At 39.1% G+C, this 19,197-nt stretch overlaps 1 protein-coding gene and 2 gene segments (V, D, J or C); 2 read left to right on the forward strand and 1 right to left on the reverse strand.

Annotated features, from left to right (window-relative positions):
* Positions 1 to 1,003: 1,003 nt before the first annotated feature.
* Positions 1,004 to 3,470, reverse strand: LOC126386984 (Ig kappa-b4 chain C region-like). The segment is given in 4 exon segments: positions 1,004 to 1,481; positions 2,709 to 2,772; positions 2,874 to 2,941; positions 3,458 to 3,470. Coding segments are annotated over 4 exon segments (474 nt in total).
* Positions 3,401 to 4,006, forward strand: LOC126386982 (Ig kappa chain V region 3381-like). The segment is given in 2 exon segments: positions 3,401 to 3,559; positions 3,667 to 4,006. Coding segments are annotated over 2 exon segments (414 nt in total).
* A 3,672-nt stretch (positions 4,007 to 7,678) lies between these two features.
* Positions 7,679 to 18,094, forward strand: LOC126386981 (major histocompatibility complex class I-related gene protein-like). 2 transcript variants are annotated; one of them, XM_050039557.1, is made up of 7 exons: positions 7,679 to 7,783; positions 10,899 to 11,168; positions 11,804 to 12,082; positions 12,661 to 12,963; positions 16,601 to 16,696; positions 16,990 to 17,007; positions 17,199 to 18,094. In XM_050039557.1, the coding sequence occupies exons 1-7, from the start codon at positions 7,735 to 7,737 to the stop codon at positions 17,246 to 17,248; spliced, it is 1,065 nt and encodes a 354-aa protein (XP_049895514.1). In that variant the 5' UTR covers positions 7,679 to 7,734; the 3' UTR covers positions 17,249 to 18,094. The 2 variants fall into 2 exon arrangements, with proteins under 2 accessions (XP_049895514.1, XP_049895515.1); XM_050039558.1 differs by lacking the exon at positions 11,804 to 12,082.
* The last annotated feature ends 1,103 nt before the right edge of the window (positions 18,095 to 19,197 follow it).

The following is a 19,197-nucleotide window of genomic DNA, read 5'->3' on the forward strand; positions in this document are numbered from 1 at the left end:
TGTTCACACAGTGAAAAAGCGTCGTACAAAAACCTCCCTCAGTCAGACTGAACAGAAACTGAACTGACTGCTGCAGCTGGAAGCTACTGCAGAGACTGATACACTTCACTGAGGACACACACACACACACACACACACACAGGCCCAAAATACACACACATACACAAACAGGACCAATACACATGCATTAATGGAGAGATGAGGGGACTGTCCATGGATAGGTGCCCGAAGCAGTTGAGGCTTTGGTGCCTTTCTCAATGACAGCTCTTCAGCTCCCAGTCCCCACTCTGTGTTCAGTCGACACAGGCACTTGAACTGGGGACCCTCTGGTTCCCAAGCCAAATCCCAACAAACTGAGCTCCTGCCACTCATGCAAATGGCCAAATCCCAACAAACTGAGCTCCTGCCACTCATGCAAATGTAGTTGTAAATAGGCTTTATATGACCTGGAATTATAAAAATACTAAACACATAATTGACACTTTACATAAGTGTCAAATCTGCTGGCAGACACTAAGAGAAAGAGACTGTCCTTTGATCTCTCTCATGTCATGTCCTTTGTTGAAGTTACTCTGTCTCATTTAAATATGATTTGGTGGAAAATCTCAAATTAGATTCATGTTATGTCAATTTTTGCAGATGACACACTGTTCCTCTTATTATTAAGAGTTTTGAATTAAAATCTTCTGTATAATTTATAGGCAGAATTTAACAACACACAAAGTTAACTGGAGAAATTTCTTCCAGGACAGACATCAGTAATAACAGAGAGCTTTGTGTTTTACTATTAGAAATGTCTTACCATGTGTATTGTTACCAAAATAAATTGATTGATCTATAATGGGAACTGCAGTAGAAGAATATCCACAGTCTGAAACCCATTAAAATTAGTCTGAAAAATAAAGACTCACTACTGTTGTGGCTTTGGTGCATTAGTTTGAGTAATGCTCCTAATATATAACATATGTCCAAGAAATGAAGTCACATGACGTCACTCATATGATACATTTGATCAAATCTTTATTGCTTTGAGATATTGAAACCATCAACACAAGCAAGAACATGTTCACACTGAAACGTCATGAGAGAGACAGAGAGCAGACTGAGAGCAGTAGCAGAGTAAAACCAGCAGCAGAGTCCCAGTGAGTCAGGTCAGGACTGGGAACACTGGTCTCTCCTCAGTGTCTCTGAGAGTGGAGTCTGGGAGCCCTGGGTGGCCTCACAGGTCACAGAGCCCACCTTCCTCCACTGGTCTGCAGGGAGCCTCAGGGTGCTGCTCCAGCTGTAGAGGCCGTCCTTCTCCAGCACCCCAGGGCTCCTGCTCTCCTCCCAGCTGCTGCTGCTGCTGCTGCCGTCCACCTTCCAGGCCAGACTCCAGTCTGAGGGGAAGCCCTTGTTGGCCAGACACATGAGCGTGGCCTTCCCCTGCTGCAGCTCCTCACTGGAGGGGGGCAGCACCGTCAGGGTGGGACGGACATCACCTAGGAGACACCAATCAGCTTAGAGGACAGGGACCACACAGCTGTCAATCAACCATCAGACACTTGGACACCTTTACTGTGTGAGAGTTGATTTTCTCCTTTAAGGAGTTTCTGTCAGATGGTTTTTCTGCTCCATCAGTCACTCACTCACACATTGTTTCACTTCCCTTTAAGAAGCCTCTCATGCAAATCAGCACAGAGAGAATCATCATACAGAATGACCTCAAATATATTAAACTACACTGGACATAAAAGCAGCAGATTCAGAAAAAAAGTAAAAATTTCAAATCAAATACATCAAATAACCTGATCATACAATACTTTAAAGGATTTAGAGAAAACATTAATAAAAACAAAAACTTAAAAAAAATAAATAAAGAAAAACAATCAGATGTTCTTCATGTGGATTTCAGTCATTCTTTAGTGACTATTGAAAGAAATAAAAATCCAACAATATTTAGTCCAATAAAAAAGATAACAGAATTTTCACCTTTTCAAATACTGATCTGTATCTTCACTCTGTTCAATTTTACTTGAATAAAGTATGTTTGACTTCATCATAACAAAAGTTATCACTGTGGAGGAAAACTAAACATTAACTTTAGAAAACATTTTTACAGTAGAATTGAAGCTTTATCTTCATCATCAAGTCATTTGAATGTCAGTATGACAGGAATGTGTAAAGAAATGCTTGTAAAGCTGCTCTGAGTGTGTCTCACGATAAAAGAGGAGAAATAATATCAAAAATACTAAGAGCTTTATGAACAAAACAAACATTTAAAAATGGAATTTGAAACAATTATTTTACAGTATGGTATTTAGTATTTCTGTATAAACTTCTTATTAAAATTTGACTTCCAAACTCCAGTCTGGTTCCTCCACCAAAAGTCCACCACAGTGATACAAACTCATTGAGCCGCCGTACAAAAACCTCTCACTGTAGAGAGACACGGCTCTCTGACTTTGACACACTGAACTAAACCTACAAGCCCTCAAGATGAAACTTTAGCATTAAAGTAAGAAATAAAGATTTATCTTCTAGCTTCATGTTTTATTTTCATTACAATGGACTTTTGATTTTCTAGTTCAAAAGCTAACTTTGTCTTTTAATGCAAAATATGTCTAAAAACAAAATGGAAAGGCAACTACTGTTTCTTGCCTTTTAAATATATAATATAAAGAAAACTTGGCTACTGAAAAAATAAACATTTTAAACATTTGACTTACTTCCAAATTCCAGTCTGGTTCCTCCACCGAACGTGAACCACAGTGATACAAACTCATTGAGCCGCTGTACAAAAACCTCTCACTGTAGAGAGACACGGCTCTCTGACTTTGACACAATCACTGTAGAGAGACACGGCTCTCTGACTTTGACACAAAGAAACTCACCAAAAATATTCCCAGTTTACCCAGATTGTGTAATAACTGGTTTAACCGTTTAGAGACTGATTCACAAACTGTGAATATATACACAACATTTTCTATGTGAAACTTCAAACATCTACAAGCAGTATTAATTTCTCCTCCAGTAAAACAAATTCAAATAAATGTAAAAATTCCAAAGGAAAACTGTCCTATAAATCCTGCCATTAATAATCCTGATATATATAATTATCATGAACCTATGTTTATCGTAGATTATGATAAATGAAAATACATTTTGTCTGAATACATCCCACAGTGATGGTGATTTGTGTGGCTGTGAATAAGTGGGAATTCACAATAATATTCTGCAAGTAAATCAACTCATCCAACTCAAACCAAAGCTTTTTATAAAAAGGAAGTAACACATTCCTAATCAATACTCTGGTAAAGTGATTGATCCATTGATAATCAGCATCATCAGAGTAATCCAAGTCCCTGTTGGAGTCAGTCAGAGCATTTCCATAGAGAGCCACTTTGCATCAGCAGCACCATGCTCCAGTGCTCTGGGAGAGTTTATAGTCCTGAGAGTTGAACACTGGATGACTGACAGCTGTCCTTCATGACAACAGAAGCCACAGAAATCCTCCTCATCAAAAACATGACTTTGATCTCCGTCCTCATCTGGACTCTCCTCTGCTGCTGCTTCACAGGTAAAGTCCAGAGAATCAAACTCCTCTCCTCTATCAACATCTGTCCCTCTGAAATGAAGCTGACAAAACCATGATGCTGCTTTATGTTTGTGTCTCTGTATCCTCAGAGTCCAGAGGTCAGGTCACAGTGACTCAGCCTGGAGCAGTGAGCTCTGCTGTGGGAGGCTCCGTCACCATCACATGTAGGACCAGTCAGAATGTTTATAACTCTAACTACTTAGCCTGGTACCAACAGAGAGATGGAGAAACTCCTAAACTGCTCATATACTATGCCAGCACTCGAGCATCAGGGATTCCAGATCGTTTTACAGGCAGTGGATCAGATACTGACTTCACTCTGACCATCAGTAGAGTCCAGACTGAAGATGCAGCAGTTTACTACTGTCAGAGTGGACATTACATCAACAGTCAGTACGTGTTCACACAGTGAAAAAGCGTCGTACAAAAACCTCCCTCAGTCAGACTGAACAGAAACTGAACTAACTGCTGCAGCTGGAAGCTACTGCAGAGACTGATACACTTCACTGAGGACACACACACACACACACACACACACACACTCATTTTGCACATACAATTCTCCTTAAAATCCTTTTTCTTATTTAAATGATTTGCCAGTTCATAAGGGGAGACAAGCTCAGGCAGTTAATTAGAAAATACTCTGTTACAACCTTTAACCTCAGCTTTATACAGGATCACAGCCATGTCAGCTTTGTCCAGTTACAAGAAAACAGACCCACAGAGCATCAGAAATATCCATGATGAAACGGAGTCCACACAAAACTTAAAAAATTCGAAAAATATTATTGAATGTATGTTCATGCTATCAAAAGAAAATCTCTCAGTCAACTGGAGCCATAAAAATACAAAAGGTATTAATGTCCAACTTGTGGGTGTTCTGTTTTGGTGCTGTTGGATTTTAAGCGCAGCTTTCGATACTGTGGATCACAGTATCATGAGTGAACGGCTCAGACAGTGGGTGGGTGTCTTTGGGAGAGCCTTTCACAGGTTTTGCTCCAACCTTTCAGTCAAGAATTTTTCTGTGTCTCTTGGTCCTTTCAGGTCTGATACTGCTGCTCTTTCCTGTGGTGTACCTCAGGGCTCTGTCTTAGGTCCTATATTATTTGCTTTATACATGCTTCCACTAAGTCAAATTATTAGCCAGTTAACAGGTTTATCATATCACTATCATGCTGACGACATTCAACTGTATGTCTCGTTTAAGCCTGATAGCACGGACAAACTTGCTGTTCTTCACAACTGTTTGATTGCCATCAAGGACTGGATGTCAAACAACTTCTTGCAATTTAACACAGACAAGACAAAGGTTCTAATAATTGCTCCAGATTGTATAGCTTCAAAGATTGCCCAAAGCATTAGGTCCCTTTCGTCAGCTATACGGTCAAATTTCAGGAATCTTGTGTTATTTTGACCAGGCCATGCATTTTGATCCTCATGTTATTGACCCGTACTTGTTTTATTCAGCTAAGAAATATTGCAAAGCTCAGGTCTCTGATGTCTAGTTCTGAGCTAGAGATGATTATCCATGCTTTTGTGTCACCCTGACTGAACTACTGTAACTCTCTTTTTACTTGTCAAAACAAATCTTCTCGAAAATGTCTTGAAATAATCCAAAATGCTGCTGCTCGGCTGTTAACCACGTCCAACAGGTCAACACACATCACTCCCATATTATATTTAGACTGGCTTCCCATCAGGTTCAGGATTCATTTCAAGATACTTGTTTTCATCTGTAGAGCCCTCCAAGGTCAGACACCTGAATACACCAGTGATCTCCTCCATCCTTATGTCGACCCACTGCAGGCAGAGAGATTAATAAGGTTTTATGAGATAAACTAAACTCTGTCTTTTTGGTTGTAGGAGAAGTGACTACTAGTTCTGCTGGTCTCCCTCAGACTGGATGAAACTGGTCTTTAATGTTTCACTTCCCTCTTTGAGCTCAGTAACCATGGCAACAGACAGGCGTCACTGCTGAACCATAACAGCAGGTTACAGTACTAACAAAAAAAAAAAAATGGTACACTTTTACTCCAGTGTATATCTTCTGCAATGATTCCAACCAAATACAAATGATTATCATTCACTCATCTTTATAATATAACATAAACAAAACCTGTGCAGGCTCATTTATGCTCAATGTTAGAAATATATACAGACACACATGGAGCCTTTTGTCCGTACTCTGGGTTCATTTCCACCGTATTTGTGCATGTTTTCTTAAAGCTCACAGATATGGACAAAACACAGCAGTACCACCGGGGATCGGAGGCAGTGTTAGTTCAAGTGAGACATGACTGTAGAAGACGACAAAGACGGGACGAAACAAACAAACAAATCAATAATATAGTGAAAAGAATTCTCTGTCTACGTGTTGTAATGTATTTAATGGTCTCACAGACCTCCGCCACATACAACGCTCCCTCTGGCGAAAGATACATTGCAGCCGCCTCCACTGTTACCTCATTTGTTACTGTTTGAAGATTTTGAGTCGACTCTCTGGTGCCGTCTATTGGCTTTATTGATGTTTACAGCTTTTGAAATGGATCTGTTTATTTTTTCATGTAAATGAACACTCAAATGTAGGTGGAAATGTTACCAGGAAGTAACCACATCACTGTCCTGTACAGCTCTCACTGTTTTTCTTCTTTACTCGAGGCAAAGGAATGTCTGCATCTTGTTAATTGTCATTGGAACGGGGTTGCACACCAACATTTTTAAAAACAAAAGGAACAGGCTGGAGGGTTAAGAGCTGTGCAGGGCTGTAGTGTTGTCGGAACACACACATTCTTGTGTTCTCCAAGTGAGGAAAAAGTGGTAAATCAAATCATAACCACAACATATGCCATGCTATCCTAATCATATGGCTGCACTTCTTACATGTGTGGCTATGTGACAGGGCAGGGGCTTCTATATAATTGTGTTTTATGTTGTGTTTTTCTGGATTTTAATGTTTTTTTAATGTAAAGCACTTTGAGTTTACTTGTAATGAATTGTGCTATATAAATAAAATTGACATTGACATTGACATTATCATATTGACATTTAAGTTGTGCTGATTGATTCACTTCAACTCATGCACTGAGTAACATGCAAGAAAACATTCCACCTTAAAAGCTGCTGATAGCTGCTGGTGATTTGAGCAACATGATGAATTAAATGATTTTTTTCTCAGTCTATAGCTGCTAAATGTTAAATAGTAAAGGTAAAAAAGCAGCAAAACAGTCTTTCATTTTAAAGTTACAGTTGACTAATGTATGTAAACTTGCCACTGTAGAAACAGTAGGTACAGTCTGCAAAATAGTCTCCAAATGTTGATTCTCCATTTACCAACTGACGAAAAAAAAAAAAAAAAACAGGATTGTATGGAATAGTTCAATGGTACCATCCACAACTTTTTATAATAAAAATGAGATTGCCCCACCAGCCGGCCTGACCACCATGGAGTCTAGAGCCTTTAGCTGTACTGCCCCCGGCCTCTGGAACTCCCTCCCACTGGACATTTGTAGCATGAACTCTCTCCACTTTCCTCAAACCAGTCTCTTTCAAAAAGCCTATTCAGTATGACTGCTGTCCATCTAGCCACACACCTTCACTATTTACACAGAATTTACTTACTGTAAACTTGTTTTGCTGAATATTTATTTGTTGTTATGTTATTATTATTTTATTATGCATAGTTTTCTGTTACTTTATTTCTTATCTCATTGACTTTTTCAATTTGGTGTTATTTTCTCTATCTTTGCCTGTACAGTGACCTTTAATGTCGCGAGGGCGCCTACAAATGAAATGTATTATTATTATTATTATTATTATAATTATCAGACTGCTGGTGAAAACTGGGCTTTTGTAGTTTCATCTGCTTCCTGTAGTTATACTGGATCACTGACAGATATAAAAATTGTCTCTGTGAATTATGAATGCTACAAATTATGTCATGTGCGCAGCTGTGATCAGTTAGGAACTGAATTATTTGTCTTTCTTTTTTTTCTTATTTTAATTAATGAAACGGCAGATTCATCCCCCTCCCCACCCCAATAAGTTTTGTACAGTCCCTAACAAAGTCGCGTCAGAACAGAGACACTCCCTCCTCCCAGTGCGAGGAAAAAGCAGAACAAACAGCTGAGCCGGCTCGGTCCCCTCTTCATCGAAACAAAATGAAAACAATACTTTTGTTTCTTCTTTTGTGTCACGTGTCGTCATCAGGTGAGACTTGCTTCACTTTCTACTCGACTATGTATTTTGTTCTCGGTTTTGTATTTTAGTTTCACTTTTACGTCTAGAGTACTTTGTTTCTTTCTGATTTGAGTTTTACAGTGCACATAAAAAGATGTTGCTGTAAATGTGTTAGCCAAGGGATACTTTTCAACTGTTGTCCCTGGACCAGATGTTAAGATAGCCACAAAACAGAAAGATATAAAAGCATGAAGAGAACATAAATACAAAATAAGTGAAACAGTTAGCACATTAAAGGCAGAGGAAGAAGACAATTCTACATGACAGATCATAAGCAATCAGCCAACAGACATTATGTACGAGATATAAAAATTATCACGTAAGAAACAGTTACGCACAAGACATTAGCAAACAAGGCATTTATAGACAACAAGACATAAGCATTACCAGAAGGGACACAGTTATGCATAGCATGACAGAAGCATTAGCAGACATCACATAATCAGCAATAAAAGAGTTTGAATCCTTGCAAGACAAAATATAGAGTGAAGACTACATAATCAGGACATAAACAGACAGTTAGACAGCCGGACTGATGAAGACAGTGAGGGCATATGGAGGCTATGTATGGCACACCTAAGGCCTTTACTACAAAGCCAGTTCATCTTACCCAGGATATCCTCTCATTATCTGGTTTGACTAATTCTAATATCAGCCATCTGCATAACCAGCACTACAAAACTGGTTATCAACCAGAGGCCTGTACTACGAAGCAGGATTTGAAGTTAGCAAGGTACCTTCAGGGTTAACTCAGCTAACCTGCTGCGGAGCAGGTTAACTTCAGGGTATCGGATCACAGGCTGTCAACACCCCGACCTCTGACTAATCAGATTACTGAAGAAAAAAGTATCCATGTACAAAAGTCTAGTGTGACAGGTAAAAAAAAAAGTAGCCTATTTATTGTTATAGGTCAGAAGAATCATTTAATTGTTCCAGGGCTTTGTTTCTACTGGTTTGAACTAGGGCTGCAAGTAACGATTATTTTCATTGTCGACTAATCTTTTACTTAACTTTAATCGAAAAATGTGTTAAAATGTTGAAAAATGTCGGTCTGTCTCTCCCAAACCCCAAAATTGTGTCATCTAATGTCTTGTTTCGCACTCACGCCAAAGGGTTTTAGATCACCGTCATGGGAGAGTGTGTAAGTCTGCCAATATTTGAACGTAAGAAGCTGCAATAAGAGTATTTTAGGGTCACTTTTATAGTACTTTCCTGTGAAAAATGACTCAAACCGATTAGTCGACTACTAAAATAGTCACCGATTATTTTAATAGTCGATTAGTCATAGATTAGTTGACTAATCATTGCAGCCCTAGTTTGAACACAGAGCTTCTAACAAATGGAGAGATTGTTTACACACTAAGCAAGTGATTTTAGCACTATTTGAAATTATGCAATGTTTATTTCAGTCCGCAGTGACAGTGCTGCTACTTTTACACACTGATTCATCACTGCAGCATCACTGCTGACCTCTGACCTCTAGCTGTCCTTAGCTGCTCACAGCCCTGTCATTACCCATCCATCACCACTGCACTGTGCTGCATCTGTCTGTCTATCACTCACTCTCACCTCTCTCACACCCTGTCTTCTTCCTGCCTGTTCTCTCAGGGCTGTAAGAGCACTCACTACAAACACAGTACAAATTCATTCATGCCAACACAAACACACACCCCTTTTATCGTTTTAAATGCATGGACAAATACACACCACTAGTTTTTGATTAAATTCTGACAACAACGAAAAACAATAGTAACATAAACATAAAATGTATTCAAATGTTTCAGCCAATGTTACAATATCAGATGTTCCTGTTAAACAAAGTTTCAAGTAATAAGTTAAATGTATGTTAAAAGTAATCCCTGTGAGAAAAAACCTCAGACTTCAGACTGTTCTTAGTACTCTTTTCCAAATGTTTTTTCTTCTAATTCATCTTAATCCCTTTAATGACAGTACCACATGCTTTTATCAGGGAGACATTTTTTATTACCAAAGCTCGACATGCAATCTATATTCTCCCACTTCACCCTCCTCAGGATTGGCCCCCCAGCTGTCTCTTAAAAGGCAGGGTTTAAGTTCCACTGTTAGAACAGTGCACACTGCAATCAATACGTCTTGCATTTGAAGTGCTAGGATTAAAGTGAATCAAAAATTAAAGAAAGAAAACGAGTCTGCCCTGAGGGCAACACCCATATCTTTTTGTCCCTTTACCACCAGTGCCCAATGTGTCAGGGCGGACTAAGGGAGCAATCACACCGAGATGAAACGCTAGAAACGCAACATCAGTAAAACCATTGTATTCCTATGATACGGCGCGTCTGACCGGCATTCAAGCGTCTTTTTAAATGGGCGTTTTTCTGGCGTCTTTTTAGATGCGCGTTTTTGTAGACGCTTCTTTTTAGACGCTTCTTTTTAGACGCGCGTAGACGCTGAAAAGTTAAAATATTTTCAACTTGTTGAGCGTCAGACGCCAGTAGCTAGCGCGCATTGAATAAGCGCTTTCAGCGTTTCAAGCGTCTTTGAAACGTCCGCGTCTCTAGCGTCTCATTTCTGTGTGATCACCCCCCACAGAAAGAGCAGCTAATGGATCCCTGTTGCTCTGCAGAGACAGAGATGGATAATCATAAAAAAACTTAATAACAAAAGATTAAAATGCATAGTGATTAAATGTTAAAAAGCTACATGGCTAGAATTTAAAACACGTTGATCTTTCCTACCAACTACCAGCGCCTTTAACCCAGCAGGGAAGCAGCTCTGAAAAGCATGGAAACAATAAATGTGACAAACATTCAAACTCAACAGAATAACACATTACACACAGATAACAGCTCACAGTCTACCAGTTTGTCTGCATTTCACTGCCGCTGTCCTCCCAAACCGCCAGCATGGGATGAGATGTGCACCTGTCTCATCCCAACGGCCTGAACCAACATCACAGCCTTCGTTCCACCTCTTCCCTATATTAAAGGTGTTACTACCTGGTGCCCCTCGTTTTTTCCTCCGTGCTACCTGCCACATATATCATGTTTATAATGAAGGTGATGATGATGTGTATATTTAAACTGAATGTTCCTCATTTGTCCTGCAGTAAAACACTCCCTGAAGTTTTTCTTCACTGCATCTTCTGGAGTCCCAAACTTCCCACAGCTTGTGGGTGCTGCAGTGGTTGATGACATTCTAGCTGGTTACTGTGACACCAATATAAAGGTCGTAGAACCAAAACAGGACTGGGTGAAATCAGCATTTGAAAACAATCCGCAGCATTTGGAGTGGTACACTCAACGGTGTCTTGAGAACCTGCCACATGCCTACAAAGCCAGGATGGACAGCTTGAAGCAGCGCTTCAACCAGAGTGGAGGTACAACTTGTATTTCACTCTTACTGTTAAAGTGCTCTGTATCGTAGCTGTAAAGTAAAGTGACCCAAACTCATTCCCACCAACATTAATAGTCAAACCACAAAAGTGCACAAACTTGAGCACAGGTTCTCAACCAACCATTAGGGGATGCCAAAGCATCACGGGGGGCCGTGAGGCCTTCTTGATTTAAAGGGGTGTTAAGTCGAAACAGGCAACTACATGCAATGCACCATTATGCAACGTCAGTTCACACCAATGCAACTACTGTAGATGAGATATATCCTTTCACCCACAAAATTACCATGTGTGAATCAATTAATCTCGACCTGTTACATGGAATTTGTGAAGAAAACTTCATTGTTCTCACATGCCACCATGGAAAACAGTGAGCATATTGATGAACACATTTAACAACAGCAAACGATATCATCTTAAAATTTACAGTTACCATTGTAACGTTTAAACTTTGAAATAGAAATTGGGTTTCATCACTTATGTAAAGAAAAAGTGCACTGATTATCTGCTTTTGAATCAAAAACATACCACAAGACTGGAGAGCATCACACAATGTACATCATCTTCCCACTGGAGGTATCATCTGTACATTACTGTTAATTACAGTCTCTGTTTCTTAGATATCCACATTTTCCAGATGATGAGTGGCTGTGAGTGGGATGATGAGACTGGAGAGATGAATGGTTTTATGCAGTATGGTTATGATGGAGAAGACTTCATATCATTGGACCTGAAGACATTGACATGGGTCGCTCCAAAACCCCAAGCTGTCGTCACCAAACTGAGATGGAATGCTGACAAAGTCAGACTAAAACACCATGAAAACTACTTCGCATACATTTGTCCTGAGTGGCTGAAGGTTTATGTGGCCTTTGGAAAGAGCTCTCTGCTGAGAAAAGGTAGAATCACATGACCTGATGTAGTTTCCACTACATCAGTAGTCGCCTGTCTGACATTAACTTCTTTTTGACTGTTTTCTGTGGCGGTAAAATTTGATTTAGCGCTCACCAATCAGTAGACACTGACATGTTGGAGTGCTATGACGTTTCTGTCCATCAAAGCTGAGACTGTGATAGTTAGTGCACAGTTAGCATGACTTAAGTAAGTTTACAGTGTTTCAGAATAGACATATTGCTGTTTCATTGAACACTGCTATGAACTGCTTTGTTGTAATCCACAAAAACAGGCGGATCCTTCTTCTCTGACTGTAGTGATTTTTTAAGTTGTGGTGTAATTTTCTTTTCTGTCTATATACAGACAGTGTGGAGGTAGCTAAGGTAGGTGTAGCTGATGGGTTGTTTAATATACTTATTCATTTATTTTGTTCAGAAGAATTTTCACACCATCTGTTGTTGATTGAGATCAATTTTCGATTGACCACCAACAATTATCTACCACTGGTATGAACAAGCATTGAAATTTACTGTGCAAAAAAAGGTAGAACTCATATATTCTGTACTTGGTTCTCTCTCTGCAGCCCTTCCCTCAGTGTCTCTCCTCCAGAAGTCTCCCTCCTCTCCACTCAGCTGCCACGCTACAGGTTTCTACCCTGACAGAGCCATGATGTTCTGGAGGAAAGATGGAGAGGAGATTCATGAGGACGTGGAGCTCGGAGAGATCCTCCCCAACCATGATGGATCCTTCCAGATGAGTGTTGACCTGAACCTTTCATCAGTCCCACCTGAAGACTGGAGGAGGTACGACTGTGTGTTTCATCTCTCTGGTGTGAAGGACCACATCGTCACCACACTGGACAAAGCAGTGATCAGGACCAACATGGGTAAGAGTGACAGATGTGAGAAAGATGTATTTAGTTTACGTTAGTTGTCCTGCAGTTCATGATTCATTGATTTTTCACTGTTTTTGGTGCTGTATGGGTCTGTTAATGTGTTCATGCTACCACATGGACAAAAAGCCTAACCTGTCAGTGAGCATGTTAGCTACCTCAGCATTGGGTAGTTTAGCTTTTGTCCTCCAGTTTAGCTGGGAAGTCATCTTCAAAAAATAATAATAAACCAATGCACATTGCTCGCCCCCTGATCTCTGGTCAGGTCCTGTGAGCTTAACAAGATCATTTTAAAGTCAAAGAAAGTTTAAAGCATTTTAGAGACCACATTGTTTTTACCACACAAATAACAGCTTCGTTCTGCGTGTCCATTCTTTACTGAACTCAGAATAATACAATACATGGCCGATGTTGAACTCTCCACAACATGATTTCATTACATTGAATCTAATTTGCTAAACTGAAGACAACTTTAACTTTGATCATTTCAGTTTAGATTTATTTATTTTCTTATATTATGATTCATGTATTATTATGCCTCTGCTCCAGTGATAACTGTGGCAGGAGGCATTGCGCATTCAGGTTGTCCGTCTGTGCCATACTTGTGAATTTGATACCTCAAGAGCACCTCGAAGGAGTTTCCTCAAATTTGGCACAAATGTTCACCTGGTCTCAAGAAATAACTGATTAGATTTTGGTGATCAAAGGCCATGGTCACTGTGACCTTATATCTGACTCATTTTCATGAACGCAATATTTTGATAAGGTCACTGTGACCTCACACAATATAGTTTTGGTCACAACTCAAGAATCCATACTCTACTTATGACAAAATTTCACACAACTGTCTGATAGGACAAAAAGGTTAAAGGTCAACTTCACTGTGACATCATAATGTTCTGCAAAAACACTTTTCTGGCCATTATTCAGCGTCATAACTCAGGAACAGAAGGTGAGACATTTGGTCAAATACTGAATTGGTGACACTAATTTTGGGTGTCCACCTTGAAACTGTGCTAATTGTTTAGATCCTCTGTGCTGTCGGGGGGAAGATGTGTGTGAAGCATCCATGTTTTCATAGACATGGATATAAACTGTGAGTGCGAACAACCATGAAGAGGTAATTCTAGTTTTTGCCAAAATGTGCCACAGTGTCTGTCTTTTTAAATGCAACATATGTCTCGTATTTGAGTCCTTTGGGCAAAAGTGATCATTGTGTTTTATTATTTAAGGTCATCTGTTGTACAAAAGCATTGAGTAATGAATTAATAAGAAAAAATTATAATAAGGCAAATTTTGAGCAAGCACACAGGGAATTGGAAAACTTTGATTGGAAATTACATTTAGCTAATCATGATGTTGATAAAAAAATGGAGACTAATTAAAGCTAAGCTGAATGAAGTGGAGGATAAGTTTGTACCTAGTAGTAAAATCCTAAAAAAAATTATGATAAGAATAAAAAACAAAACTTTCCCCTAGACAACATTACAAAAAGTAAAATTAATGAAAAAAATATCCTTGCAAGAAAGGCAGTAAGCAGTAAAAACCCAGAGGTACAACAGGAGTATTGCAGAGTTAGAAACTTTGTGAAAACGAGAACACGAAATTTAAGAAAGAATTATGAAGAAGATTTAGCAAGGCAATCTAAGCAGAGTCCAAAGGTTATCTGGAATTATATAAATAAGAGGACAAAAATTAGGACTTCAGTTGGAGATTTGTATACTGACCAGAATAACATTAAATCCCCTAAAACGGACAAAGATAATGAAAAGGTGTCCGAATACTTCAGCAGTGTATTTGTGAGGGAACCTGAAGGGCAATTTCCTGAACTGCCAGGATTGGAAGTCCAGCAAACAGAACCTTTTATGATAACTACTGAGGACACTATACAGCTTCTACAGAATATTAACATCTACAAATCACCAGGACCAGATGCAATACATCCTAGGATTTTAAAGGAACTGGCTTGTAGGATTGCTGAATGTCTAACAATATTATATAATCAATCATGAGAATCAAAGTTACCCTGTGAATGGAAAGAGGCACAAATCAGTACAATTTTCAAAAAGAAAATATATCATTAGCAGGAAACTACAGGCCAGTTAGTTTTACAGCCATAGTATGTAAGACAATGGAAAAGCTAATCAGGACGTATATTGTTGATCATGTGAAATCAAATAGTCTTCTCAGCAATAAGCAGTATGGATTTATATCTGGAAGATCAACTACACTTCAGCTTCTCTCAGTTCTTGACAAGTGGTCTGCAGCTTTGGATAGAGGACAGTCTGTTGATTGCATAGATATGGACTTTCAAAAAGCTTTTGATACAGTTCCCAATTAAAGACTACTGTCAAAACTAAAATCCTATTGTATAGATGACAGAGTTACAGACTGGATACAGGGCTTTTTAAGTAATAGGAAACAACAGGTGGTGGTAAATGGTGCCACTTCTGTCTGGAAACCAGTGACCTCTGGAGTTCCACAGGGATCTGTTTTGGGGCCTGTTCTGTTTGTTGTTTATATAAATGATTTACCAGATATATTACAATCTGATGTGTATCTTTTTGCAGACGATACTAAAATGTTTAGAATAATTACTAAGGACACCGACGCAGCCCATCATCAAGAAGATCTCCATAGCATGAGTAACTGGTGTGATGAGTGGTTATTGAAATTAAATTCAGAAAAGTTTACACACTGGGAAATCTAGTGACAATAAAATTAATTATACTATTGGAGAACTGGTGGTCAAGCATGTGGATGAGGAAAAGGACATAGGTGTAGTGGTCGATAGTTCACTTGAATTCCACACACACATTTCAGAAAAAGTTAAAAAGGCAAACTCCATGCTGGTGATTATAAGAAGAACCTTTCAAAAATTTATGTAGGGAAATATTTTTGCCATTATACAAATCCCTGGTGAGATCACATCTTGAATTTGCAAGCTCGGTCTGGTGTCCTCATAAATTAAAATATATAGAAAAGATTGAGAAGGTTCAAAGGAGAGCTACTAAATTAGTCCCAGGTCTCAAAGAGATGTCATGTGAAGAGAGGTTAAGAAAATCGCAACTACCAACTTTAGTATACAGGAGACATGATTGAGGTTTATAAGTTTGTTCATGGAATATATGATACCACAGTTGAGCCTGTTGTAAACTTTTGGTATAGTCAGTATGAGTTAAGAGGGAACTCCCTAAAATTATTCCGATATTTTTCTGAAAAGAGAAAAAACTTTTTCACACTTCATGCTGTAAAGGCAGGGAATGAGCTCCCAGAGGATGTGGTGCGGGCTCCTTCAGTTAACTCTTTTAAACACAGGCTGGATAGATTCTGGTCAACAAAGGCTGTTCTGTATGATTATAGAGCTGATTTGTGATTATGAACTAATGTGATTTCATTAAGTGTATTTTGGTACTGTATTGTATGATTTTGTTTTGTGTGTGGAGTCTGGTGGAGCGAGTCAGTCTTAGTTTACAGCAACAAACCCACATGTATGTATGTATGTATGTACAGTATGTATGTATGGATGGATGGATGGATGGATGGATGGATGGATGGATGAACTTCTGCTCAAACCTGCTTTATCTGTACTGGTCCTATGTTTTATTTTTGTTTTTGTTGTTGTTATCAGAGAAGCCCAGTGACATCACCGTCCCCATCACTGCAGCAGCGGTTGTTCTCGTCCTCGTTGTTTCCACTGGATTCATCGTTTACAAAAAGAGGAAAGGTGCTGTTTAACTGGCTTTTCTAGTTCTTTGATTTTGGTCTTTGAGTTGATGCTTTTATCCTGGTTGCATTTGAATTGAATTGAAACAAACATCAGTTCCCTGCAACTCAATTTTATACAACCAACAGTAAGTGCTGTCAGGCTCAGAGCCTGTCATAATACGACTAAACCACAATGATGTAGTAGAGAAGAGATAAGTAAATAAATGAAGGAATCAGAAGGCTGGAATGGATTTAGATATCCTGGCATTTTCGACTGTAACTGAAATTATCATCTTTTTTTTTTAATTTCAGCCAAACTTCCCCCATCTCGTAAGTAAAACTTACTTATATTCTATTTCTACTGATCTGATACACACTTAATGCTGCAGATTAAAACAGGTTTCACATTATTGTGCTGATTATTTCAAGTGTGTTTCTGTATTTACTGTTTATAAAAGTTCAGAGCAGGATGAGTGGACTTCACACAGTTTCACACTAACAGTTTGTTTCTGACCTCACAGCTCCTGACAGCAGCTCTGAGCTCTCTGAGAAACTCAATCCAGAAACCTGACTGACAAAAAGAGTAAACACTCTGATATGTTATATCATAACTTTACAAAGCTTTACAAAAAAGACTGAAAGATGGCTTCCTGCAATCAGAATGAAGTGGTTATGATTCATATGCTTGATATTCAAACATTAAATGTAATAAATTTATTCCAGATCACAAATTTTTAATGTTTTACATATGTCAGATTTTTCTATTAATCTTTATTTTCTCACTTATTTTACTGTGATGCAACAAAGTGTTTCCTGTTTCTAAGAATGCTAAATAAATGTTTTTGATTATATTGGAATATTTTATGGCTTCAGAACAAATGAATTACAAGTTTCTGTCAACATGCAGAGACTGAATGCAGTGCTGAAAATCACCTCTTGTGGTGGATTAGACAGGACAGGTGAAGAGACATGATTCATGATAAGTTTACCACAGGGGTTGCTAAATAGTAGCTACTGGTAAGACTGGAGGAACCACATAGACAGTGATGGTGGTTGGACAGCTGAGCAGAGCATGGCAGTCATGAAGTTATTAAGTCAGTTGGGCCAGCTACTGTAGTTTAGCCTGAGCAGATTTTCGGCTCTTTGCTTGGGTGAGTGAAGGATTTAAAGGCAGCTTAAAGATACATTAGGTCAGGGTCAGAGAAAGGTGTCACCTGTCAGAGGGCTCAGATTTATAACGCCACAGCTAACCTAGGACCTAATGAAAGGTCAGTCATGATTTAACATGAATACAGGGCTTCTATAGGAATCCACACAACCTTTGGCACATGTTCCTGTGTACTGATAACCATAAATGAATGTGAAAATCAAATGTATTGCTCTTTCTATTGGTGCTGATGTTTTGCTTTTCAATAAAGTCTCCAATTTTCAAACGTTTGTCTTGAGTCTATTCATCTGTGACTATAGCTGCAGTAATATGAATATTACCTGAGCATTCAGTGTTCTTACAGAAGAGTTGGATTAAAAGACTGATATCATTGTCAGCTCTGAGCAGAGGAAGCTCCCAGACAAGCTTAGCTTAGTTTGAACACAGAGTCAGGAGGAAACAGCTCACCAGTAGCTCTGTGAACTAGAAAAGTCCACTCAGCAGAGAGCAGATATCTGTGTGAAACTTCAGATGTCAGAGTTGGATTTCCTTATTTGCCACCTGCTCCATTTCCCAGCTTTTGTTTCCTCCACCCAAAGTTCACACTGTTTTCACACAGCATAGCTACACTGACAGAACTGAACCTCCGAGCTGCCTGTCAAACAGGAATCAAACCATAAACCTGCTTCAGACAGTCCAGACTGAGTGGAGTCCTGTGGGGATCAACAGATGTGAAGTCTGGCAGCTGACGGTTGCTCGCTCTGCTGCAGTTCAGCAGCTAACAACCAGAGCTAGCTGCTAATAGCCAACACTACCAACAAACTCCAAAAATCTATTCAACAACTCCACCCTCCACAGTCAGACTCACATGCTGCTCATTTACTGACGAATTCCAGCTCACATCTCGTGCTAACAGCTGACACTGCTCTGGTGTGAGCGTTTTGCAGGTTAGCAAAACATCCTGGTGGTTGCCATCTATAGGCGCTCTGATCTCATTCCACTCAAACAGTATCAGAAAATATAATTCAAGCATGACCTGGCTTACTAGTTTTAAACATTTGTCCGAAACATTTCATGAAATAATTTATCATTTCGTTATTTTGAACGTCTGATAGCTCAACACTAACATTTTAGTGTACCATCTCATTTTGTCAGTGAAAATAACACATACAGTTTGTCCTAGATTTTATCAAAGATCTTTCTTTTACCTCCTCAGTGTATCATCTTTTTTTTTTTTTTTTTTTTTGTTAATTATTTTTTCGGGCTTTTTTGTCTTTAATGTATAGGACAGAGTGAAATGGGGTGAGAGAGAGAGCGGGGGGTGACATGCAGTAAATGGTTGCAAGCCGGACTCAAACCTGCGACCACTGCGT

This window comes from Epinephelus moara, unplaced genomic scaffold (genome assembly GCF_006386435.1).
Source record: "Epinephelus moara isolate mb unplaced genomic scaffold, YSFRI_EMoa_1.0 scaffold1313, whole genome shotgun sequence".
Lineage (NCBI taxonomy): Eukaryota > Metazoa > Chordata > Actinopteri > Perciformes > Serranidae > Epinephelus > Epinephelus moara.

Coding starts and splice junctions, on each gene's coding strand:
- LOC126386981 (XM_050039557.1), top strand. CDS start 7,735: ATGAAAACAATACTTTTGTTTCTTCTTTTGTGTCACGTGTCGTCATCA. Junction 7,784..10,898: donor GTGTCACGTGTCGTCATCAG/GTGAGACTTGCT, acceptor TTTGTCCTGCAG/TAAAACACTCCCTGAAGTTT. Junction 11,169..11,803: donor GCGCTTCAACCAGAGTGGAG/GTACAACTTGTA, acceptor TCTGTTTCTTAG/ATATCCACATTTTCCAGATG.